Consider the following 27,116-nt stretch of genomic DNA (forward strand, 5'->3'; position numbering starts at 1 on the left):
TAGTTTTCCGTGACCACCAACCCTGGCTTTAAGTACAAGACATGGATGTGCCTCCTTAAGGATAATGTGTATTCATGTTTTAGCTTCCATAGATTTTAAGTTCTACATCCAACAAGAATGGGCTTAGTTTTTTGTTTTTTTACATAGCTCCAAATTTCCCTCAGTATTCAAAACCACAAAATGAAAGTAGGATCATTTCTATATGACTAATTAAGATATTCATGATTCTCAATATTAACTCCTTATTCAATCAACCATAATGTGAGATATCTTCAGAGGTATAATTGAACTGATGACTGAGTGCTTGTCCAGTCTCTCTTACACTCTTGCTGGCTATCTAAACTGTGGCAGCCTTGCAGGCAGGGACTAGCTTTTTGGCCAGTTAGCAATGCTGCAATCCCGAGCCATTGAAAGAAGATAAAGCCAAGAGCAGGCGGAGGGTTGAACCAAACCCAGCTGCGGCTAGCAGAGAGAGGAGATAGACACAGAGCAGCACCTGTTCCAGACAGATGTGTCATCGAATTGATCATCTCTTAAACAACATCACAGCTATTCATAGAGCTGACACCGCCAAATACTCCCCATTAGAACATGTTGATAATGGCCTCCGAAGTCATCCCTCGAATCAGTCTTAATGATGCGATACAATGATGAAAATGCAACCACTTTCTGTCAGGGCCCTTTTGATATTTCCTTTTTTAAAGAGTTGAATCCACACTCTGCAAATCGAGAACTTCCCTTCACAGTCAACCAAAAACAAACTGAAAATGATGCTGATCACATTTCCACTGATTGGTGTGTCTGCATTACAGTCGATCTTTGAAGGAAACTGCTTTGTGCTGTTAATTCAAGGTTTGACAGACTGCTACAAACTATCTCAGAGAGAACACAGAAACAAATGGCTGTGATTGTTATTTACTTTGTTAGCAATGTATTTTCAGAAATCAGGGTTTCACTATCATTATGTGTGATGGAAAGATTTCTCAGTACATTGCAGGAGGAGAAAGATATGCAATGGCTGCTATTTCAGTGCAATTTACAAATGTTAAATGAACCTGATGTAAACAAATCTAAAGTGTCTATCACCTCACAGGATTTCACCCACAAGACAACAACTTAGCTGTAAGCATATAACCCGTCATACAATCCTGGTAACACTGTAGCCCAAAAATACAGACCAATAACTATCTATCTGCTTCTGCTTGTGAATACTGTACCATGGGTAGCATAGACAGCAGTCATGGCCGGTTGGATTATTGAGCCAGATGCTTGAAGGCCAGACGTGAGAGATGGCTTCAGCCTCAATGTAAGAATTATATGTTCAGCCTGTGGAGCAGCAGGGCTATGACACGCCATTGATCCCCGTTTTAATTTTCTGGTGGCTACCTCCAGATTCAAACGCTTTGGTGGGCTGGTAGCCTCACCCTTTTAATCAATCCTATATCATTTAGTATTTAAAAAGCATAAACGGCCAGCTGATTTCTCTGAAACACCCTCTGTGCACATTAAAGATAAACTAGATACAGCAGAGATGAGCTATGCTGAGTCTGTATGATGTTAAAAAATGATGAACAGTACACTGGATTTGTCGAGAAGTATTTTTAGTTATTTTTGAAACAGACAGACAGCGCTAGTGTAAGTGAAGCTAATGAGCTACAGACTGAAAGAAGATGAAAAAAGGAGGGAAAAAGACACAATTTCTAGTCTGTGAGATCTCTTGCATAATTCCTCTTGAGTATCATCGCTCTCCATATTCTTCTTCAGTGGTGTCTTGAAATGTTATGTTGAATATCAATCTTCGTCCTTGAGGGAAAACTGGAGCAGCATTTAGACATTAACAAATTGGCTTTCAACGAACAGCTTAGCCCTGCTGCTGCAGCCCAACAAAACACAATTGCTGGTTCTGAACAAGATTTTCAGAACCCTGAACAAAACCTTCTCTCTCTCTCTCTCTCTCTCTCTCTCTCTCTCTCTCTCTCTCTCTCTCTCTCTCTCTCTCTCTCTCTCTCTCTCTCTCTCTCTCTCTCTCTCCCTCTCTCTCTCTCTCTCTCTCCCTCTCTCCCTCTCTCCCTCTCTCTCTCCCTCTCTCTCCCTCTCTCCATCTTTGTCTGTGGTCCTTTGATTCCTACTCTTCTGTTGCTCTTTTCTAACTCTCAACCAGCCAAGGGAGGAAACACGGATAAAATAGGAAAGGGCAAATATGTTTCAAGAGAAGTGGAAATCACATACCGCTATACAGTATGTTTCTCCTAAAAACAAAAGTGCCTGTAAAGTGGGGATGAAACTTGCATCATTACACAGGGCCATAGGCAAGTAAACAGGGTGCAAACATGAAGTGGCCAAGTGGACAGTCAGTCATTCACACATGGGCTCTCAGACTGTGTGTGTTTATGTGTGTGTGTATGAGAGAGAGAGCTGGAGAGGGAGCAGAAGAACCTGGCTAATGTAATCCCATTATGGAGGTACAAGAGGGAGCAGTCACAGTGCTCAGCCCACACAATGGGCCGGCCTGCAGCCTGTAGCTATCCACTGGATGGATGGTTTCTGCCATGCAGATGGATCATGGCAGAGCAGCAGCCGGCCGGCTGCCTCAGGCCTGAGGTGAAACTCTCTCACACAAGCAGCCATTAGAATGGTAATAGGCAGTTGTTTCAAAATGAAATAGTCTGTGTGGTTACAGAGCTTCCTACTTAGCAGATGTGTGGCCTGTCAGGTCCTAAATCGTATACATTTCTATACACAGGTTAAATCACCATTTACCATTAATTACAATGTAGTGTAACCCAAAAAAAAGTATGTAATTACAAACAAACAAAACCTTAGCACAGCCAGAGCAGTGAGCACAGCGTAGGTTTCCCCAACCCAAATTAATACCCCCCAACATCAGCAATCTCTAGTGAGTACTGAAGTTACTTACTAAAAACTTTGAATATCACAGCACCACCAGCAGCACCACCACATCTATACCAGATAATACTTTCAATTTATTTTGTCTGGTAAGGAAGGCAAGGCCATAACTTTATTTAAACACCAGAATGGAGATTAAAAGAGTGCTGTACTGCTGAGAGAGAGCAGCCAGGCACCTTTTTAAACTTATTTTTTGCTCTGTTCCATTTCATTATTGGAAAACACATCAGTTTTCCCGCCGGCTGCTCTGTGGTGTAAGGAGGATTCCTGGACACAGAAGAGGGGGACTGATAAAGATAGAATTGATTCCAGCCAGCAGCAGCAGCAGCAGCCACAGCAAAGGGGTCTCAGTTTAGACCTGCAGCTAAACGTCTGGGTTTGTTCTGTCTCTCTCTCACCGCACTGCCCCCCCACACCCCCATCTTAAGGCAAGTTGTCACCGAGGCAACATCAATCTCCTGCCTCATGACTTCTTAAAGCCTGCCTTCTCCCCTGATGCCTTATCACTTCATCTGCAGGCAAGATTAAAGAGGTCACCTCCAAGTTTCCACAATCTAACCACCTAACAGGTATACTAAACTGCTGTCTATCTCTTAGAGCTGTTTGAGAAGTGAGTTCAAATTTATTTCAGATTAACACGAAAGGAAGAGTTTGACATTTTGCACGTAAGGAAATCATTGATGTACAACCAAGTAGCATAGCATAACGATTAGAAACTGGGGCAACCGCTTACCCTTGCTTGAAAAGTGAGCACTTGTGAGCACCTCTAAAGCCTTCTAATTAATAAGACATCATTTTCATTCAAAAAGTAAAAAGCAATTTGCTTTAAGTTCTTCAAGGTGTAACTTTACCCTCCGCTCTACAAGGTATATGTGCAACTTAAAATATGCATATTAAAAAATATGGTTAATTTCAGTCATTTGTTCTAATATTTTCCATGAGGAGAAACTTTCACTGCAGAGTTAAATGAGGAAAAAATTAGATACATTTGAAGTTTCAGAGGCGAGCAGGTTAAGCTATCAGGAGAGGTAGCTTCATTATCGTAGTTGCACATAGGTTAATTACAGTTTTTTTGGTACAATCATTTAATTCACACATTTACTTAGCATCTATTGTGACTTCACAAAGAAACACTGAAATGGGGGATTTCTTATGAGGGCACCAGTTTGGCCAAGTCATTAAGTCACGTGTTTCATGTACAGAGGCTGTCATCCTCAAGAAGGCAGCCTAGGTTCAAATCCAACCTGCATGTCAACTATTTGTCCCTGTTTCCTTCTCTATCCACTTGTATATCCTTTATGAATAAAACTATTAAGCCTCAAAATATAAGTTAAATGAAGTAAAGAGCTTTATTTAAGGATAAATAACAACTAGGCTTCATAAGCACTGGATGAATAGATAAGTTTGGCTGTAGCTTACCTCAGTCAGGACCGCTCTTGTCAAAGAGAAAAGTTTTTTGCATGCAATCGTTACATTTGGCTGTATGGCTCTGTTCTGAGAGCTCCCTGCCCTTCCATGTGTATACATGGACAGACAGGGAGCTGCAGGGAATGCCAAAGCCTGAGGCATGGAGAACACACCTTCCCTTCCTTTCATGTGCATACAGGAAAAACCAAAGCACAGAGAGCAGCAGCAAAGATTCCTGCAGCCTGTTGCACCAGCTGTGCGTACAGGCTGATTTATACTTCTGCGTCTCCCCTACGCAGCAGGGGCTGAAGCAGACATGAGCCCCACATACTTGTGCGTCGGTGTGTCCGTGTCGCGCAGCAATTCTCCGCCGAAACGCTTGAGGGCAGTGCGGTCTCTCTGATAGCCGGCTGCCTGCTTCCGGTCCCGTTACGATCTCTGTTTACTTTTCCACATCGATTCAGAGCGTGTTATGTTAATCTACAGCTGATACATGTTGCTGTTTATCATACAGACATGATTACATGAAGAATAGAGAGGAGGAAATGAAATACACGGCCGATGTGCGGCCGATGTCCGGGATCCCGGAAGTGCTGTAAATGCGGGAAAGACAAAGCCGCCGAGTGGACCAATCACAGAGGTTGCAGTCCCCGTCGGCTCTACATGGAGTTACATTTTGGAGGAGGTGCACGTCAGCTACGTGCGTAGGCCTCGGCGTAGGTACGGGAGCTACGCGGACCCCCGGCGTATGGTACGCCGTTGATTCAACGCAGAAGTATAAATCAGCCTCAAGTTGTGTCCTAAATTAGGGTGTAAAGTCCAAACTTTGAAACTAGTTAGTTTGAAACTTAATTTGTGTCATTGTTTGGTTGCAACACGGAGACGTAAGGTTCATCTTAACTAGTAGACCGTAACGTCCAAACAGAACACAGCAGATATGACGTTAGCACTTCCAGCAGCCAATCAGAGGAAAGCACCAATTTTGATGCATTGTTATCTTTCGTGCCTAATCTTCACGGAACTGACCAGTATCTGAAACAAACTAAAGTAAGGTGATAACTAGAGCCTAATGTAGTTGCACGTGGGGTTAATTACAGGGTTTTTTTGTACAATCAATAAATTCACACATTTACTTAGCATCTATTGTGTCTTCACGAAGAAACACTGAAATGGGGGCCTTAAGCCTTAACCTTCAGTGTGTGTATAATAACAGTGACATCGAGTGGTAAAATTATTAACTACAACATATGTTAATACTCAGGAGCGCAAATCTTGGTCATCATATTTTTCCAGTTTGTAATCTCTTGTGGATATCGCGTTGCCGACGTAATATAGAGGGGAGTATCCTCTGTATCTCCTCATCCTCCAAATCATCGTGCCATGGCAGTCGATATACTCTACGGAGGACTTTACATCTACTAGGGGTTAAGTGTAAGAATGAAGTTGTAACTTAGGCTTACGCTGGAACTATCTCAGCCGGTGCGACGCACAAAACAGTAGTAGAGTGTAAACTCTATCCTAAATGAGAAATTGCGTTCAAACTAGGCTGCGTTTGAACTTACACCCAGTTGGTGCAACAGGCTGCTGGTTACAAAACACAGCAGTCACCAATGACAATACATATAACATTGGTAAAATCAGACAGTATAACAGAGAGCTGGGGCACAGGTAGGTTTCAATGTGATTTGCAGAGATGTTGCATGCTAAAGCAGATAAATAGAACGTCCATTTTGATATACATACCAATTGGATGCATAGAAGGTAATCAGTTGAGCTATCGGCTAATCTGTGCTGGTGTTTAGATCAGCCAATGTACTGTTGGTTGAGCTTGACTTGGCCTTCCTGAACTAACACTTTGCTACATTTTTGGATTGTGGTGAAATGCTACATCATTTATAAGCTTTGTCCACTCATGGATCATCATGTCATAAAGAAATATCGAGTGAAAAATTTCAAAACACAAGTTGTGGTATTTGGGCATCTTTATAAAACATGCTGCTGATGAATATTATCAAAGAATCTGCCACATAAAGAAAAGGAGAGAGAGGCAGGGCAGGACTCGCCACTCTGTCTGTAAAGAAAGGAAAGCTGAAATAATTTAATCAATAGACCCACTGATGTCTACTTCTCCTGTACAGATGGTCATTTTAACGTGGGACCGTATAGGAATTCCTCGGCTTTCATAGCCAGCCTCAAGTGGACAGCAGAGGAACTGCAGTTTTTTTGCTAACTTTGGCACTGTACTCATTTTTCACCACTCCAGTGATAGTAGCCAATCTGCAACCAAATACAACATCACAACAAACTAAAAACGGAGTCTTTTAAAAGTCTGATTTTCATTTCATTATCAAAAACTGTAACCTTGTAAAAGTCATGATTCTGACTGGAGTTTTAGTCGTCCAACATACTGTAAGACTATCACAACGCTCTTTCTTTTTTAAATTTTAAACTCAAATTAATCATGACAGATATTTTATGTGGACAGACCCACATACACACAAACACACTATGATTGTTTTTATATTCGTACACAATATGTGGAAGTTGTTGAGAAAATAATCTTAATATACAACAAAAGCAGGATAAGAGCAGACAATAAGAGAGGACAATAAGGCAAAAAATCATATTGTTATGAGTCCATCTCTGCTCCAGTGAGCTCGTCGTTTCAATAAAGATGAAGAAAGCTGGGCCCGGGGACAGCACAGAGATATGCAGGCAGCCCACACATATCTGATGATGTACAGGCCTGCCTGCACATCCTAAAGAGAACACATTTTCTAGCTAGCCTTTTATAATTGTATTTTTTTCTGTCCAAAAGGCCCTAAAGCTAGACTGGTATGCTCCATCTGAAGCGGTTGGTGTGGTAATGGGTCATAGTGATGCATTCATAGCGGGACTGGCTTAATTGTATTATCAATCTCATCCAGACAGTGCTTTAGCCCCACAGCTCTGGACATGCTACTGTCAGAGGCACTGCATTAGTATTGGGGAGTGAACCATGAGGAATTGCAATCTTCACTTTCATCTGTTTCTCAGGCCTGAAACGGCAGGGTTTAATGGTTGGATGATGTTTTTGTCAGAGTTTGGGCATGACCATGCTTCCGTTCTCACTTTCTCCCTCTTCCTGTCTTACCCATCAGTCTGTCAGTCTTCTCTGTCTCTCTATCTTTTGCTTGCCGTGTGTGCTGTGTGTTGGTGGTCTCTCAGTAAATACAAGTCTGTTCCAATTTCATGCTATCTTTTAACAAGTTAATTATGTTGAGCCCTACAAAGGCTAAGGACAGACAAGGGAGGTGGCAGCACTGGCAGAGGGACAACTGGCCAGGTCGGCGCTTTGTTGTCCTATCTCGTTTTGTGTCTTCGTCCATGAGCACTCACCCTCATCTCTGTTCTCCTCTCCTCGATATTCTCTTGGTGTAACTCCCTCCTTCCTCTCTCCCCCAGTAGTAATCTTTCCAGGGGCTCCACTGGTAGAGGAGAGTTTGGAGATAAAAGCGTAGGGGAGCTAAGGAGTCCTTGGCAAGCCTTAGGCAAGGAGAAGGTCAACAGGCCTGCTAAGAAGGGCTGTTATCATCTTGGTAACATGTTATCGGAGAGCCTGCAGTAGTGTTTATTTACAGTTATTGCTCCCTCTGGGTGCACACTTCAACGCCTGGGGCTGATTGCTCTGTAATGAGTTCAGGAACACAGGGAGCCGATGCAAGAAAAGAAGAGAAACAAGGGAGGCGAGAAATCACCGGCCAATAACTGATAGGTCAGCAAGAAAAAAATCAAGGAAGAACAGAAAACGGTTGAAAATGCAGGAGAACAAGAGACAAAGCAAGTGTATTCTTCTGGCCAAATAGTTTTTTTGTCCAACGATTTCAGTGCAAACAAATCACCTTAGATTGGACAGCAGTTTCTCAAATGAGGAACAGCCCAGTTAATCTTGTTCTGAAGTAAATTGTTCTTGACCAAGAGTCGACAGTATTTGTTCTACAGGAGCACCACTGCTCAAACTGAGAACTATTCATTTTAAGCTCAAATATCCAGAGTCCCTTAAGGTATTTTACTTGACTCTGTGCTTCTTGTAATTAATTGATGAACCAGGCCTGTGCTGTGTTTGCTAATCTGATTGGTCCATATTTAACCAGCTGACAGGTGAAGTAACAAGAGTGAATCCAAGAGTCTGGTAAGTCAAAAGAAGATGTCTGTGATTTCCTGGGTGTCTTTTTCTTCAGCAGTGACGAGTACTGCAGAAGAAATCTCTCATTGTAGAACAGCTTTTCAATCGAGGGAATTACCCTAAGTGCTGGTACTGTCGATGCAATGCCAGCTTTTCAGTCAGGGAAAAATGAAAAAGCAGGAAAATGCAGCACTGAATGCCATTCAAAAGGGCTTGGCAGATGATCAAGGAGTTTTTTAGCAATCATTTTGCCAGGAACTGCACCCAACCATCGTGCAATTAGGAGAATTTAAGATACACAGCAATAAATATATACATGTCAAAGTCACAAAGTATGAATTTAAATTCTTCTTTTTTTCTAGAATATACCATAAAAGCAAATCCGTCCTATGACAAGCTAATCCCTTTTTATACCCTTGGATATGGGGAGATTAAGAGACATAATTTGGTAATTCAATTTAGACATAATTCATCAGAGAAGAAGGGAGCGCAGGGAGCTTTTTGGGATGAAGTTTCTCCATCACAGCAGGGGCCTACAGATGATGCCAAGTTTATGATGCAGAGATGATAACTGATAAATTAATACATCCAGAAAGTCAGTGCAGAGGAGCTGAAGCAGTGGGGGAAAAGATTCTGCACATAAGGGTTTTTTGAGTCAAAACAGTTGAGCATATTCAGTGATTATGATTTTCTTATTACATCAGTCAGGCCTGTTTGACTAAAAGAGATGTTGTCTGTCTCTCCTAGTGCGTTCTCTTTTTGTAATGTCTGGGCACCTTCTAACAAAGACAGTTTGATTGCCTGGGTAACATAATGGAGCATGTAGCAGCCTTAAGACTAATTCTTCTCTCAGGGGTTGGTAGAGACCAAAACAGAGCTAATAAAGTAGAAACATTGTGTTGTTTTTATAACAGCAACTTTAAATATGAAAAAAACTTTGCTGTTGTATTCATAGCTTAAAACATCGATCTGCAACTGAAAATCCATAAATAATCTCCATAGAATTTCTAGGTGAGTTAGCTCCAAATATTTTTGCAGTTGTGCTTTTAACAGATATTATTGAAAATAGTTTGTAATAAAGATTTGACAAAAGATTTTGGCATGTATAGCTTCTTTTGCATATGCACTTTTGAAGATTTCAAGAAGTTTTGAGAAGCATCGTTAATGACATTTTCTAGAGTTGCTTGTTGAGGGGGTCATGACATCAAAGGCATGCTGCAAAAGCCACAGTGTAATGTTTACAACATAATAGCAGACGAAGTGACAAAGACCTAAAAACTGATGACAACTTTTGTATAAATATTAATGCTTGGTATAATCAAATGGATGTGCAGACATCCTCACTGTGCTCTCATAGAGAATGATTCTCTGGTTGAGACCTTGGATGTATTTATTCATCAAATTACATGCCACTATTTTGAGTTTTCACCAAGCGGCAACCTCCGGTCTCAAAATATGGAACCCATGCGGAAGAGTTGTAAACTGCAATCCATTTAGCATCTGCTTGAGGCTGGCTGCAGAAACACAGGAAACCACATACACACCAATTCAAAAAAGACGATCTTTGCAGCATTAATAACATGTTTGAAGCCTGGTTCAAAAAACGGCTTCAGTCTGAATAGCTAATTTCTCTATCGGCACACACTGTACGGGGGTGAACTTTTTATGACACGACAGTTTAGAAGATATTAAGATTACAAGTTTTGCCCAAATAAGGGCATGGCTGACTTGCGGGAACACTGTAGCTGTTGGCTCGGAGGCTCCAACCCTACCTCTTTACTTCACATTCGCTCGACATTAGTTAGGATGTCCTCAGCATTTCCATTATGGCTCCCGCCAAAGATTGGCTTCAACACAGCACTTCAGAAACAGATGGGTGACATCAGAGATACTATGTCCATTAATTATACAGTCTATAGTTTTCACCATTCACATGGTATAAACATCATAACCCACGTCCACTCGCTCACCGTGAATTTTCTGTATATTTCCTGTAACATTCTCACGTTGACTCAGGCTCCGGCTTCTTGTGGAAATTTTACAAGAGGGCTGGCAGGAAAAGTTCAAGGTAAAGTCGGGGTTAGAGTTTCAGCTGTTGACATTTGCATGTGCAGTCCACCCAAAAAACGTGGGACTTTTTTTCTTGAGTTTTTGTACATATGTGAAAATAGCTTTTTAAACTAATGTTTAAACAATGTTAAAAAAGAGTCCTTACAACTCTCCTCAAGCAAAATGCAACCAGTTAAGCAACAAACGCTTGCCAATAACCATTCCTCATTAAAGTTGTTATTTAGAACAACCACAATTGAATGCTACATCTTTTAAAGAAAATGACACTTAATTTGTATTAGGCTTAACAACCTAAAAACAAGACACTTCATTGGTCTCTCTGACAGCTAGCGACATTCCAATATGTTCACTATTAAGAGATGTTTGAAATGTCCACGGAAGAAAATCCTGATAACAGCGTTTGCCCCCGAGGAATGAATTTCAATAGTGTTTACTTTGAGCAGCAGAGCTACAAGATAGCTGCCTGGATTCAGACCAAAATATATTCTATCAAAATTCTGCTCCTGTCAGTATTTCACCCTTCACTGTATAAGCATATTCTGTACATGAATTTGTGTTATCAAACAAACCATGGCACATCAATGAAGCTCATCTCACAGAGACATTTTCTAAATAAATCAGCAGAATAAACACAGGCAGCTTGAAAAACATGAACTGGTAAGGCATTACAAATCCTCGCCATTTTTCCAGCCCGTACAGCCTCGCTCGGGATGAAAAATGAGACGTCTGCTCTGAAGCTGTGTTTATGGCGTCAGGAATTGCTTTGAAATGAATTACTGGATGAATCACTGGAGCCTTGTGCACGGGGCACCACTTGTGAAATGCTGAAATCTAGTTGCAGTAATTTTCACTTATGACACACTTGTATCACAGTGCTGGAGGCCGGCCCTGAGCCAATGAACAGTGATGTTTCCAAAGTACATTTAGAACACAAAATAGCCTAAAGCTGGAATTTAAAAACAACAACAAAGTTGAAGCTGTATGTGTCACACAACATCCTTCAATATGGAGGAAATGCTAGTAATGCCAATTTTTGCGACAAATACGCTATTTCTTAAAATATCCAGTATCAGAATAATCCTTCCCTCAACCTTTCCGAATCTAGCAGCCACACTGTGTATACAGTCGATAATCAAATGCTTTCATTACTCAAACTTTCCAAAACAGCTTGCTGCCGCTGCTGCTAGCATTCAGTGACATTTTCAGAAGATGAGGTGCAGGCTGGGTCTCCTATGTATAGCTCATATCAGAGCCATCAACAATTAACTTACAAAACACTGAGGTTGATTGTGCTACTTCCTGGATGAGGACGCATCTCCAGCCAGCGCTATGAGCCAATGTGTTCACTCAGTGATTAGACTTTAACATATGCAACAGGACTGAATGTCAGACAGGATTACAGCTCTATTTCCATCTGCTCTGCATGCAATACTGCTGATATCATTTCTCAACTCTGATGACAAAACACTTGACCAAAAAGCAACCTGTTACAGGCAGAGAGTTGCGTGTTAAAGTTTTTATGATGAACAGATTGGCAACTATTGAGTGTGTTCTACTTAAAGATGAAACAAAGTTAATTAAAAGTTGATTAGTGCTTATTAGCTTGTGTTTTGGTCACTGGGAACCATAATGTTTTCAGCAAGCGCAGCCTCACGTCTCAAAATATGAAGCCCATGGGGAACTGCAATACATCAAGAATCCGCTTGGGGCTGGCGGCAGAAACACCGGAAACCACACAGACATGAATGGGAATAAAGACGATCTTTGCAGCATTAATAAACATGTTTACAGCCTGGTTCAAAAAACGTCTTGGCTCTACGTAGCTAATTTTTCTATCGGCACACACTGTACAGGGGGTGAAGTTTTTTTTTTACGCAACGGTTCAGAAGATATTAAGATTACGAGTTTTTGCCCAAATAAGAACATGACTGACTTGACTCCCGAACAGGAACACATAGCGGTTGGCTAGGAGGCTCAAACTCCGCCTCTTTACTTCACACTATGCCCGGTTGAGTTCCACATTTCCAATATGGCTGCCGCCGTCGATTGGCTTTAAAACAGCGCTCAGGAATTGATGGGTGACGTCACGGATACTACGCCCATTATTTATAGTCTCCTACCAAACAGCTACAGTGTTCCCGCCTGCTAATCAAGTCAGCTGTGCCTCTCATAATGAGAAACTCATAATATTAATATTTTAGAAATTGCCGCCTTATAAAAAAATTTACCCCCAGTACAGTGTGCCGATCAAGAAATGAGCTATCCAGACTACACTCGTCTTTTGTACCAGGCTGTAAACATGTTTTTTTCTGCTGTAAAGATCTTCTTTTTTGAATTGGTGTGTATGTGATTTCCGGTAGGGGAGAACAGGGTTGGTTGTCACACGGGTTGGTTGGCACATTCGCTATAGCTCGCCAACAGAGGGCACTGTCTCTCAAATTGGGGTATGGACATTTCCAGAATTAGGATCAGAGCTCACCTACGTAGTCTTCTCTGGAATAAAACAGCTGAACTTGAGGTGAGAGGACTTTTTGTGTTTTTCATGTCAAATTGTAAATATTCAGCTCCTCAGTATTTTTCTTCTAGGCTTTTAAACGATGAGTTTAGAACAAAACAAGTGTTACCCTTACAAAGTCTGAGTGGAAAGGTATAGTTTAGATTTTTATTAGCTAGCTAATAGCTAGCTATTTTTATTAGCTAGCTAATAGCTAGACGTTAGTTAGCCTTGATGCTAGCAAAAAATTCCAGTTGGGGTTGGTCATCACATTCTCTTTGGGGTTGGTTGTCACATGTAACAACCAATCGATCGCCCACCACTAGTTGTAGCCACTTGCCAGGCAGCTGGGCAATGGCCTTGACTCCACCTCTTTGCCTGTTGCTGGTCTAATAGAAAGTTAGTTGAAGTCAACATTTCCAATATCCCAAAAAGCCAACATTTGGCTCCATAATGCCCCTCCAGAAACCATAGTGACCTCACTGAGACGACATCCATATGTTATCGAGTCAATGGAACACTCTCATTAAATTAATTGTAGATTAAAAACAAACATGCAGTCATGTTAAAGACACTTCATGTTAACTTTTTCCTTTAGTAACCCTCTCGTGTGGAAACTTGCCTCAGAGTGTCACAAATTTAACCCATCCCTGCTCACATGCTATGATATGGCACAAAAAGGAAGATAAAAATGACCAAATGTGCCTGAAGGAAGCAAAAAATAGGACACGAGGATAATAAAAAAGCACAATAATAATAAAGAATAATCTCTTATGGATACAAATGGCCAATAAATAGTATAAATCAAAAGAAATGGTCTTGCCAACAGACTCCAGACAACTCAAATTTATCTCCATACTCCACTCCTGACTTAAAAGAAAGAGAGAGGAGAGAAAACTGCTAAAAGGGAAACTGGAGAGGCCATTTAGTGATTTGAGCAGTGAAGCTTCTCCGCTGCCAAGGACATGTAAGAGAGACAGAGAGACTGGGAGTGCCTCTCAATACATCAGATGTCAGAAGTGCTCCCTCCCACTCAGACTAAAGGATAATCTTTTTGAAAGCCCAAAAGAGTTAGACAAATCTAAGGTTTGGAAGCTATACAAAAAATATTGTACAACTCTAAAGGCCGTATGACTGGACTCTTCTGACTCACATCTTTATGTGGGGTGGGTTTAATCTCATTTCTAAATTAACTTCATGTTGAATAAAAGAGAAATGCGACTAAAACATATCTGTATTTCCATATTTGAGCTGCCACTCCTTCTGGTTTGCCTGAATGGAGAGGTAGAAGAGGAAGAGAGCTGTATGTTGCAGCAAACTCAGGCCTCTCCAAGCCACTCATTCTGAGCATCCAGCTTGATTGTAAAAACGTTTCCCTCTTCTTTAATCAATGGAAACTCAACTATCCTGATTCATGGGGCACTCTGGAGTATATAAATATCTTCTGACAAGCTTGACTGCATTCTCCCCTCACCAGCTCCAGAACACCAGCCCTCCCCACTCCAGTCTTCATATCAGTCTTTTCTCCTCTACTTCTGTGTTTCTTTTCCTCTTCCCTGCCATCTCTGTGTCTGTCTCTCTGTCTTTGCTCTGTAAATGTTGCTTTAGCTATGATTCATATCAGTCATTCTTTGGAGGGATTGTGCAACTGCGACATGGCAATTTCAGGGAAAGATAATGCCCAACAGATTAAATACACTATTCAGTGTTGGAAGACAAGAAAAATGAAACCAAAAGGGAAAAATAAAAATGGGAAAACAAAGAAACCTTCATCATCTGTGAAAAGAGGGAACACTCTCTACCACATTTATCCTCACTTACTATCTTCACATAGTTTTCTTTTCATTTAGACCAATGGAAAAAAAAACTCTTCAATCAACTTTACTGAGGTGTGATTAAAATGTGAGTTTATGCAATTTTTATCTACTCTCAAAAATAAAATTTTGGGGCGCCTTTGGCCTATTGGTCAAAGCACATGCCGCCTATACAGAGGGTATAGCTCTCGTCACAGAGGTTGCAGGATCGATTCCAGCCATGACCATTTACTGCATGTCCTCCCCCACTCTCTGCTCCCCACATTTCCTGTCTCTCTTCAGTTTTCCTGTCCATTAAAGGTGAAAATGCCCCAAATTTAACTTTAAAAAATGAAATTCTACTGTTTGCCCCAATGCCTGGCTGTTATAAGGTACCATTGCCTGTAGAAGCTGTTGTGCATTTAAAAGCTATTTGCTTATCGCCATTAAATATCACATAAACAAATGCTAACCACCATTACAAAACCAAAAGGAAGAATTCTAACCACATTGAAAAAAACACTGAGACTGTGTCTGTGCAGTCTACCTGACTGATAAAGGTAAGCATGCACGCCACAGAATTTAAGAATATGTATTCCAGCTATCAGCAGCACCTCACCTCTGTGCTGATTAGAGCTGTGGCCATACAAATGGACCATTCACAGGACATATGTCCCACAGAGTGTTTACTTTTAGTGCCCACACCTGCAGCACACATGGTTAAGCAATGTAAGAGTCACTGGTGTCTTTACTTTATGAAGTGGACAGAGGCGCCGTCAGAGGGCTGGAACTAGGGATGGGTCATGACTTTGAATATTCATTCATAATATTAATTTATTCATTAAAAATCAAGTAATTGAGAGGGATACACATGTAAAACAGTCTCTGGGTAACAACAAGTAAACAAAAAATAGGAACATGGCAGGGATCGATTAAATCTCATAATGCCATATAAATCGAAGTCCAGAGCATTTTACTCTCAGTGCTGCAACGAAAAAAAACTGCCTACGAGATCTGTAGACTGGTACCTTTTTTTTACGAGAGAGCATCAGTAATGTGAGTGTTGGAGGAGAGTTGGAAAGAGTAATGTTAAATAACAAAAAATATAGCAAAATTAACCGTGTAGTTATTGTGCCATTCAATATATAATTGCTTTGATTATCGATGACAAGTCAGCTTTTAAAATAGTAGTAGTCCCTAGTTGCAGCCCTAGTCAACACTACTGAATAATCCCTGTAAAGACTGAGCTCTTGATGGAAACTTCACTTCGTATTCTGTTAAATCAAAATGATGGAGTGTAAAAGAAGATTGCCCTTTTCCTTTGGAAGTCATATTGACATGAACAGGTTACATAACTTTCATCAACTTTCATATTACATTTTGAATATTGTTCATTCAGATGTACTTTCATATTGTACAATCTAACTTGTTTATCAAGATTATTTAAAGGTAGTGTGTGGAAATAGGAATATTTAGGAATATCCATCAGTCAGGTACTAGATTTAAGCACTCCCTTGCTCACCCCTTCCGTTTAGGATATTCCACCAGAGACAGTGGCCTTCGAGAACAAGAGGCTACTGAGTGCATGATCCCTCATTTGTTAAGGCTGTCAGTATAAATTATTTTTCACACAACAACATTACTGTCCTCTTCTTCCTCTTCCAATTGATGCATTTTCGGAGGCAACCCCCCCCTTAAATACAAAAACACATAAGGCCCATTCTATTTCTACCAAATCTGTTCTGTTAAATCCTACTAAAAATACTACGAACTGTACCTTTAATGCCTTTTTTCCCTTTTAAAGGCAGACTTAAAAAATAATTCTCAAAAGGCCTTGACAAGGTGGTCCTATCTGAACGAAATACCACTCTGTGCATATCAGCCCTCAGGTCTGCCACATAAGTTGGATTGTATTGAGTGAATTGATTGTAAAGCCAGATGAGTCTATGAGTTGTGCTTATCAATGGACCCCATTAAACACTTGTCACCCCTGGGGAATTTCTTTGACAATGCAAGTCATTGTCAGCAGACAGCAGTCTGACTAATCAATGAGTGCTTAATTACATCTGGTGCACAGTCCAAAGGTGCAGTAAAACAATATGCCCGCCTGCACAGTCAGTGTCATCCTTTGCAGAGACAGATGGTACTTTAGTCAGCGACATTGTGAGGAGGCACTCACAAAAGAATTTGGGACTTAGCTGAAAATGTCAACAGTTGGGAGTGTGTGACGAAATAAATGTGACAAGACAAGATAAGAATGTCATTTGGATTTTGCTCTAAAAACAATTAGACTTCTCTTATCATTTTCTCAAATCTCTGCCTCTTGACACAATACACCACAATAGGCCAAGACTTGACGTTTACAGATTAACACAACTGTCTTTTCTCTACCGTGATTTTGCATTGTCCACAGTAACTTAAAAAAAGACATCTCAACGCCTGAATCTATTTTTGCATACAGTCTAAGAAAAATGTGCCTATTGCTCTTTACACTACAGCTGCAGCAATCAGTGAGGTTTGCACGCTCACTTTAAGAAATCAGTCAAAATATTGACAATACTGTGCTAAACACTACGTAGCCAGGGTCATCCTCATCCTGGTACTGTGCGTCATCTTCAAGCAGAGACAGAAAAAGGCTTTTAAAGGTTCAGAGTGACTCTGAGTCAGAGACCTGTTGACTGAGACACCTACTGTATGTAAATCTACAGGCCATCACTGACTTGATCAGCATGAGGCTGACAACAAAGTGAATTAAGCCTCATCTATATGTAAATTAGGTTTTATACCTTTGGCAAACCGCTTACATAACCAGTGTCTATTTTAATAAACCAATGAGATTTTATTCTGTGCTATACTAACATAACCAATAACATCTTTATTATATGAAAATGGACATGGGATATAGATAGCTGTCAACCTAAGGGAGGTAAACGGGGTAATAAAAACCTCAATAAAACATAAGTCTATAACGTCTGCTTGAAATACCATGTTCTGGTTATTCACTCTGCTTTGAGAGCAGTAGAATGAACATAGGCTGTCATGAAAGACCATTTCAATAGCTTTGAGAAATACACATGCCTGTCCAACATGCAATCCATGAGGCAGGGGCTCGAACTGGTCTCCAATTTCCCTCCTGTCATTGGCATCAGAGATATCCCATTGAATATATGAGAAACAGAAGCTCATCTTATAAGCCTTACAGATGCTTTAAGAGAGCATGCTGTCTTATCAAGTGTGGATACGGGAACAAAATCTACCTTAAAACCAATATGTCATTCTCGTGGTCAACTTTGAAGTCTTGTGTATGTTTTTTTCCCCATAGCACAGTAAACATTAGGTTTGAGTGAAACACTAATATTGTTCTGGCAATTTCAAATGTCAAATGTCATCATATATTGTGTTTTTTTTTTAGTTTTTATAAAGTTATGTTTTTGGTCATTTTTTCCTTTAATGACAGGTCAGCTGAAGAGAGACAGGAAATGTGGGGAGTAGAGAGTGGGGGAAGACATGCAGCAAATGCTCAACCGGCCGGGAGTCGAAACGGCAACCTCTGTGATGATTGTAGCCTCTTTATGTGGGGCGCTTAGACCGCTAGGCCAGTGGTTTTCAAAGTGGGGGCCACCAGGGGGCGCTAGGAGGGCCTCAGAAAATTGGAGGGAAGGGAAAAAAATAGAATCTAATTATTATTTATTTTTTTGTTTGTTTGTTTGTTTTACAACACGTTTGTTAATAATTTCCTATGCTAAACAAATGTAATAATTATTGAAAAGCGAATAAAAGTAAGAAAATACATTCTAAAAGTAGATGTTTCTTAACATATTTTGAAGCATTGTCTGTGAGTTTGCAAAGGGGGTCTCCAGCCAGAAGCTAATGCTTTTTGGGGGGCCTTGGCATGGTAAAGTTTGGGAACCCCAGCGCTAGGCCACCAGTGCCCCATATATTACGTTTTTTAACAAAGTCAGCAGAACACATTTTAAAAAAGGGAAGGTGGATAAGATCTATTTCACAGAGATAATGCTATCTCTTTATTTTATTAAAGTTCAATGTAACCAAATTCAAATATAAATATCCTCCTAAAAGTTTTGGGTGGCATCAGTACCTTTACTTCTAACCACACAACAAAAAATGTTGATTTGACCATGTTCAGCATGTTTTACACAGTACCTGTATCCATATGTTGCCTCTCCTTGATCCAAAAAAAAATCAAGCGGCATAAGTGCTGATATTTTTCACAAGGTTTTGATAAAACTGTTTTCCCTGGTCTGCTATCTTTTCTCCGCCTTACACTAGCCGGTCTCGTAGTTGCAACTATTTCCCAGAATATCAATGATCCTGATGGCAGCTGACAGCTAGCTGGGGCTTCATCTGATTGGCCAACGAGTGTGAATGCATTGCCCTTTAATTATAAGACTCGATATGATGGATGAAATGTTTGCATGCTCATGAACATTATGCATTATTCTTGTTGCAATGTGTTCATGTATGTTCTAATTCTAATGATGATGATGATGGTGAAGATGATAATGATGATGAAGATGATGAAAAAGACAGGTTGGCAATCAATAGAATAATATAGGAGATTTATCCCACCATGTACGAGTACAGCAGGCATACACATACAGTGAGCTGTACTATTATAAACTCAAGTTTGACTTTTAAGAATAAGGCGAGCAAAATCAGCGATGCTTAAACGAAACAGCAACAGGGCATTAATTTGACATTAGCTGGCAAACATCAATTCATCCCCCATTCTAACTTTACTAATGCATTTACTGGAAAGAGATTAATATCAATTCCATAAATCATTCAGGAGATACATCCGGAGCCAGAGACACTGGTATGTTAGCTGATCTCAGTGTGGGAGCTCTGCGCTCATTAATCAATGTCGAAGCTCCTCTGGCCATGTCATCTGGGGGAAAAGGCAAATTTATAAAAAGGCCAATCACCACACTGATATCTCAGCACAAGCGTCCCTATGTAATGTGTTTAGATCTCTGCGCAGCGCTTCTATATATGCACTAACCTTCACATGTCTCTTGACTTCAGTGTATAAAACTATAGATTAGACTCCCTATCATAAATCCATTGCCCATTCTGGACTGTTGTCTCCCGTGCGAATGTATAGGCTTAGAAAATGTAACAACTACAAGAAGAAGAAAATTACTGCATGTCATTATATGACCTCTAACTATTCTAAAAAAATTACTGTATCACAGAAAACATAACAGAAAAAAATCTTCTTTGGAGAAAAGCATTAAAAATGACACCAAGGCTAGACAGAAAGATATCAGAGAGAAAGTATACATAGTGGTTTCAAAGCTCATCTCAGTCCACAAAATAAAAAAGGCCTTCTCTGTGGAAATATGAAATCTGAGTGCCATCAGAACCTAATCTCCACGCAGAGATTCAGTCCCAGCTGACTCGCTGATTCACTGATTTACTCTGCTACTTGTGTGCTCGGGTGTGTTGGTCTAACTAAATGACCTTGTCAATGCTGAGAAAGTACTTTATTTTATGCTTTTGCCACTCAGCTGTCAGAAAAAGTGGCATACAAAGGACACTTTTATGAGGCCCTGAAGCATCTCAACTTCATCTAACTTATGACTGGCTCCGACCAATGAGATGAACAAGGTAACAGGCCAATTCACTCCTTAATAAAACCTGTTTCTCTTTTTTGCCAGGATGGCCACATGGCTGCAGAGATGGCAGAGTTAGCTGGCCAGTCAGTCATCATTAAAGACAATGGTTCAATCGATTTTTGTGTAAGAGTGATGCTGAGAAATGAAAGTAAAAAAATACAAACACAAGAGGTCAATGAAGATACACAGACTTATTGAGCAGCATGATTTGTAGAAAGCTTGTGGGTTTAGAAACTACGAATTTTGTGTGGCTTCCCTTTTTATATGTTCCAGCCTCCACGTGTGAGCCTTGATTTCTTTTTGTTAGGGAGGCTGTGACAATTTAGATCCCACAATCGTCTAATGGACTTATTTGCTTTGAAGGAGATTCTCTTGCTCCCTGTACCCCGATCACCTGTAAGTGTTCATCTGAATTAGGGTTGCAAATTTCTTTGAATTTTCAAAGTTGGAATTTTCAAAGTTGGAATTTCCATGAGAATTTATGGGAATAAACTAGGAGTTTACTAGTTAGAGTTTACTATTTACTAATAGAAGGTTGGCTCTCAATAGGGAACTTAAATATAGTTGGGAAAAATATATTTTAACATGATCCTGACTCAAACAACCAGATTTCATGCAAGTACAGTTTAATATCTATGCAGAGCCATCCTCAACAAGCCTGGATAGTGACACTGAAGAGGAAGAGTCGGAGTTGGATGCTGAGGAAGTGGACATGGAGGATGTTGATGAGACCGAGGAAGAGCCCATTGCCTGAAAGGGTTTAGCAAAACTGCAGAGGCTAGGCTTGAGAAGCTTGAGGGAAGATGCTTTTTTATTTGCATGTTGAATGGGATTTTTTGGAGGGCGAGCGGCTCTTTTCATTTAACTTTTTGAACAGGACTTTGTCGGGATTGCATTTTTGTTAATTTTTGAATGGGTTGGGTCGGGGTATGACTAATATTTAACTTAACATTCATGTTTTTGTTCTTCAATGAAATAATTGATTGTTCAATAACATTTTTAACACTTGATAAAGTTCTACTTACAAATAAATCTGTTTTAATTGTATTATTTTGGATGGATGTCTGCTTATAACAAAACATATTAATGCTTGGATATGATACCTTTCCATTAAATTACCCTCAATTCCCAGTTAATTCCAATAAATTCCATTTCCCATGGAAAGTTTCCAATTTGGAATATTTCCAAAATTCCCCAGGTTAACTTCCCATGGAAATTTACGGGAAACTTTCCAGAAATTTAGTGGAAATTTTCCACCCCTTTGCAACCCTAATCTGAATACAAAGCACTTTGATTTAAAAGCAATAAGATGAACATGAAGCTAATATTTGCAGCAGTGGCTGTAGTAGTGGAGGTCTTCGTAAGGCTGGTGCTTAATCCTGATTCAAATATGTCAATACTAAATACTGATGTGAATGGAGTTTGCTGTCCTGACAGAAAGCATCTCAAACACATGAGGCCTGATTGGAAAAAGCTCTACTTCTTATTTCTAATTAAGCTTCACTCTATATAATTACGCCACATCTATTGAGCACTGGAAAACACAGCATCAGAAGGTTGAATAAATAAGGTGGTTTAATCCATTCAAAGATTTGAAATTCCACAAAAAGGGACCTTAGTGTCAGTTCTAGTTTGAACAGGCAGCCAATGCAATGAGGCTGGAATTTGTGTTCGGCGGTCAAGTTTATTTGATTTTCCTGTAATGAGAATTCTATTTTCAACAAGCTAGGGGTGTTTGGTGGAAACTTTGAGCTGGGGAAGGTGGCAGTAAAATGGCACAAATTTGCTGAAATGAAGGGGACTGTGAGTTTTGGTGTTTGCCACTGATGCAGAGAAATTAATTCTGGTAGATGATGCACTTTTGGCAAAATGTGATGCAAAATAGGAAGATAATCAAGTTCGTAAAGCACTCAAATTTAGAGATGATGTGTGGAAAAAATGTAGATTTGTCCATCTTAGGGTACAGTACTTGGAATGGACAAAGACATCTGACTGCTTTTTTAGCCTCTTTGCAATTGGGCCGCATATTTTATATTTGTCATACACATAGACTGAATATAAAATGAATGTCATCTCTCTCAGCTCGAAGTGAGGCTGCCACAAAAACTGCTCCCCCTAGTGGCTGGCTGCAATATGGGTCAAAAACTCTGTCTCCCCCATTTATTTGAATGGGGCTGAGGTCAAACTTTAAAAATATAAATACATGTCGTACGAACGTTTCTCAAAACTGTATGCTGTGATGATATGTAGTTATTATTTGACTGTTTAGTGTTCAAGACCTCTTTTTTCTGAAAAGTTTCTTTTTCGTTAGTTATCAGAGGTTAAAAAACAGGGTTTTACATTCAGTCATTGCTTTGATTGACAGCTGCCGTAGAGAGAAACTCTGTAGGACCTCGGGACGGTATGCTGTAGGGCTGAAATTGTTACTGTGGAGACACACAAATTCCCTACTGCGCAGACTCTGGCTGCAGAAAATGTACAAGGTGTCAGCTTTCTGGAACGAGATATTTTGGCTTCAAAACCGTACAATGGGAAAAGGCGGGGCGACGCTGTCCATTATATTTACAGTCTATGATCAAACATGTCAAAAACATATCTTACATTTCAAATTAATCTTAGTACTCCTGCAGAAAAGTACTTTTCCAGAATACATCACAATGTCATGTTCCTTTTCTTAATTTGTACATGTTGTGGAAAGTTTAAATAGTTTATTTTCCATTAAGTGGATTATGTGACTAAAATGGCAAACATGGATTGATCAAATCTATCATACTGTCTGTAGACTCTTTATTTTGTTAGTGTGTGGGTTCAGAGTGCACTCCAGCACTGGAGCTTGTAATTATGTTCAGCAACTACTGACAGAAACATTTTCCTCTTACACTAAGAGAACAATGAATAACAATACAACAACTTTCATATTTTCCTACAGTGTTGCATTAAGTTATTACTCACCACTCTCAAAGCAAGCATCAAAAACCAGATGTCCTTTCCGTGGTGCTCCAGAGTAACCTGGTGGGCTCACCATCAGTTTGTTCACATTCCCTACCAAGGCATCCTCACCTCCAGCTTCACTGCCTGGAAAACAAGTGTGTATATAAGCACATGATTACTCACACTTCAAGTCAAAGGTGTTGTTTAAAATAATATTTTTTTAATAATAAGTAAAACACTGATAAGAAAAACACACTGCCCACTGTAGACCATAAAGTCGGAAGATACAGAGTGCCGCCATGCCATACCTCAAGTGACAAATGAGTCGAAAATATTGTTGAAAATTAAAAGATAAAAAGGACAGCAAAAATATTTGTCAAGTGGTGTGTTTGTCACTCAGAGATGTCGATTTACAGGGAAAATTAAGAACCATACATGAAAAAAGTAGACAAGGTTCAAGAGAAATCAATATTTTCTATCTGTAGAGCAAATTATATTACACTCAAGCAAAGAAAATGAATAAAAAAATTAAGGTTTCTATGCATCAGTTATAATTAAACAGGCAAATACATGCATCATGTTTGGAAACACTATTCATTCTATTTTGTCACTCGGTAAGCTAGTCGTTTAGCACTTGAGATCCACAATCACTGTAACTTCGGGTCACTGATAAAATACAAACAGTCCAGCAACACTGCAAAGAAAAAACAGAGAACTGAATGGAGGGCAAAATGATTCCCTCTTTGTGAGTCCTTGCACTTTTATTGCTTGTCCTGCAACTACAAGAACATCCAACTTTGAACAAAAAACTATATAAAGTAGATTTGAGAAATAAACGCATCAAGCTTTTAGTACATTGATCAAATGTAAAAATAAATGAATAAATACAAAAGGTAATTTAAGCTGTCTCACAAGCGTGTTCACCAAAATGTCTTGGGCAACAGAGAGGATCACAAACAAGTAGATTTTGATCCTCGACTCCAAAGATCTGCCAATTACTTTTGGTTTCATATCGAAGTAAATGTGGTAAAAAGGGTATTTACCATATTAGAGCAGGATTGTGGTTTCAATGTACGATGGCGAGGGACATGGAGCACGTTTAAGAAAGAGTTCTTTCAAGTGCATGTGCGGTGTTTTAGTTCGTGTCCCCCTCTGAGTGTCCAACCTCACGTCAAACTGTTTTAACCCGCACCTGACTTCTGACCCAACTGTAACCTGGAAGTGCACAGCTACGGATACAATTCACGGGGGAACACATATCGACACAACACCTGCAATTGTTCTCCAATTAGCTGCACAGCGATTCACCTGAGGAGCTGACTATTCCCTGAAACACAGCTCACTAACGTTAGCAGATACTCCAAACATTACACCTGCAATTAGAGAAGTTGTCCACAATAACATGCCAGCAGTTATCTTCAGTCATTCCGAGAGGTACGTTGCCCGTGAGTTATTAATTACATCGTTAGCTAACGCATGTAGCAGCACAGCTAGCTAAAAACAACCTGGTGACATGATGACTCTTGTTTACATCTTGTACCTGCTAGCTTAAATGTTAGCACACAGGACGTTAGCGCCTAAATAAAGGCTCGCAGCGTGTCTGGAACATGCAGCTATTATCTGTCAAACTACTGGGCCTCGTTTGCTTGCTTCGCTTGTTTAACAATGAGGAGGAAGCCAGGTAAGGTATATATTTACACACCAGTCTCGACGTCTCTCACAGTGCTCTCCTCCATCTTCCTCTCCTTTCTGTTACCGAGCAGCGGACGCGCTCTGGGTGTTGCCAGGGCAACGGAGCAGGAGGAAGAGGGGAGAGGCGCGAGGCGCTGTCATCTCCATCAGCACGCGCCGCTGCAGAAAAAAAAGACTTCCGTAAACATCACGGTGAGTTCTGAGATTTGCAATATTACAAGCGCTTAAATGGTTTGGTACAAAAGATCATTATATTTATTATAGGCTATAGCAAACAATCTAGGGAAAGTAGGTTGATAATAATTAGGGTTGCAAAGGGGTGGAAAGTTTCCGGTGTATTTTCGGAAAGTTCCCGGTTAATTTCCAGTGGAAGTTAAACTGGGGAGTTTTGAAAATATATTTGTTTTGTTATAAGCAGACATCCATCTAAAATAATACAATTAAACTGATGTATTTGTAAGTAGAACTTAATGAAGTGTTAAATATTTCATTGAACAATCAATTATTTCATTAAAGAACAAAAACATGAATGTTGAGTTAAATATTACTCATCCCCCCGAACCCATTCAAAAATGAACAAAAATGCAATCCCAACAAAGTCCCATTCAAAATGTTCAATGAAAAGAGCCCCTCTCCCTCCAAAAAACGTCCCATTCAACATGCAAATAAAAAACATCTTCTCTCAAGCTTCTCAAGCCTAGCCTCTGCAGGATTATAGAAATCATCTGTGATGGAGGAATGCACTGTGCATGTAGGGGGTGTGGTCTTAATAGCCCTGCAGTAAGCAGTGTGCTATGTGCATGTGATTGAGGGATTGCATAGATATTCGACTTCACCTGGATGTAATCTGGTTGTTTTCGTCAGGATTGTGCTAAAATATATTTCCCCCAACCATATTTAAGTTCCATATTAAGAGCCAACCTTCAATTTAGTAAATTCCTGGTTTGTTCCAATAAATTCCTGTTTATTTCCATGGAAACTTCCCAGAATTTTTCAACCCTAATAACAATTCATTTTTTGGACTGCCAATTCTTAGTCTACCTAGGCATCTTGGGACAACTTAAGATAGAAAAAAAATTGTTAAACAAACACTACACGTTGTAGCCTATTGTTACTCTGAAAAAGTTAATATGCCAGTGCTCAACAAAGTATACATTCAGCATTTGCATTCTGCAAGCAACGCTAAACTAGAAATGACTCCCATCACACTGCCTGCAAAGTGTAATCAGTACAATGTACACGCCTCAGTTTTATTGCAGCTGTACCTGCATTTTTAATGGTATTTTCAGAGAAAAAAGCCAATCATTGCTGGCAGCAGCAAGGGATTTGGAATTATCCTGTAGATTGATTAAAGCTGGAGGTTTTCTAGACAATTGGAGCATAGATGTCATCAAGGCCAATCAAGCCTGGCCCTATTCCTTTCCCATTACAAAGGCTGCACCTGATTAAGTACATCAAATGAGCAGCAGCACAACTCCAGGAGCAAGAGGCATACAGGCTGCTGCTAATTTTCAGGTTATAAGCTGTGTGTAACAGGACCAAATGAATAAGACCAGGGAGAGGGCAATGATTTTTCTCTCTGTGTGTGATCTGTGTTTGATGGCAAGCATCAACAGGCCGCTGAGTAGATAGGTCGGACTGATTATTTCTCAGATGACAGGAAGAGAACACAGAGCTGCTGTGTAATATTTCGTTAAAATTGAAAATTGAATAGCTGTCCTCCATGCTATGTCATTCCTTTAACACTATGCCAATTAAAGAGCTCTACGGTGGTACAATCATTCATTTTCAAGGGGCAGATTGAAATTGAATTACGGAGCATGAGCAGAATGAATTAGATTAGCTACATGTTTCCCTTGTTTCTCAGCTCTTATCAAATGAAGAGAGTGTAAAAGATTTGAATGTAAAGATGCTAGCACTTTAGCACTAAGACGATCTCATGGATGACAATAACATAACATGAACAGAAATTGTTATTTTGAATGTCTTATTCCTAAACTGTTGTAATCTTTAAATCA

The 27,116-nt window shown here is 40.0% G+C and overlaps 1 protein-coding gene across 1 annotated transcript in view; it reads right to left on the bottom strand.

The window, feature by feature from the left end:
* agbl4 (ATP/GTP binding protein-like 4) overlaps nucleotides 1–25,223 on the bottom strand; it is a 318,584-nt gene extending 293,361 nt beyond the window's left edge. Inside the window, exons 1-2 of the mRNA XM_034706015.1 lie at nucleotides 25,109–25,223; nucleotides 23,428–23,550 (exon numbers count right to left, since the gene is read on the bottom strand). Coding sequence (XP_034561906.1) covers nucleotides 23,428–23,550; nucleotides 25,109–25,142 — 157 coding nt within the window. The 5' untranslated portion in view covers nucleotides 25,143–25,223. The remainder of the gene's footprint in view (nucleotides 1–23,427; nucleotides 23,551–25,108) is intronic.
* Between the last annotated feature and the right edge of the window lie 1,893 nt (nucleotides 25,224–27,116).

Source organism: Notolabrus celidotus, chromosome 2 (genome assembly GCF_009762535.1).
Source record: "Notolabrus celidotus isolate fNotCel1 chromosome 2, fNotCel1.pri, whole genome shotgun sequence".
NCBI classification, from domain to species: domain Eukaryota; kingdom Metazoa; phylum Chordata; class Actinopteri; order Labriformes; family Labridae; genus Notolabrus; species Notolabrus celidotus.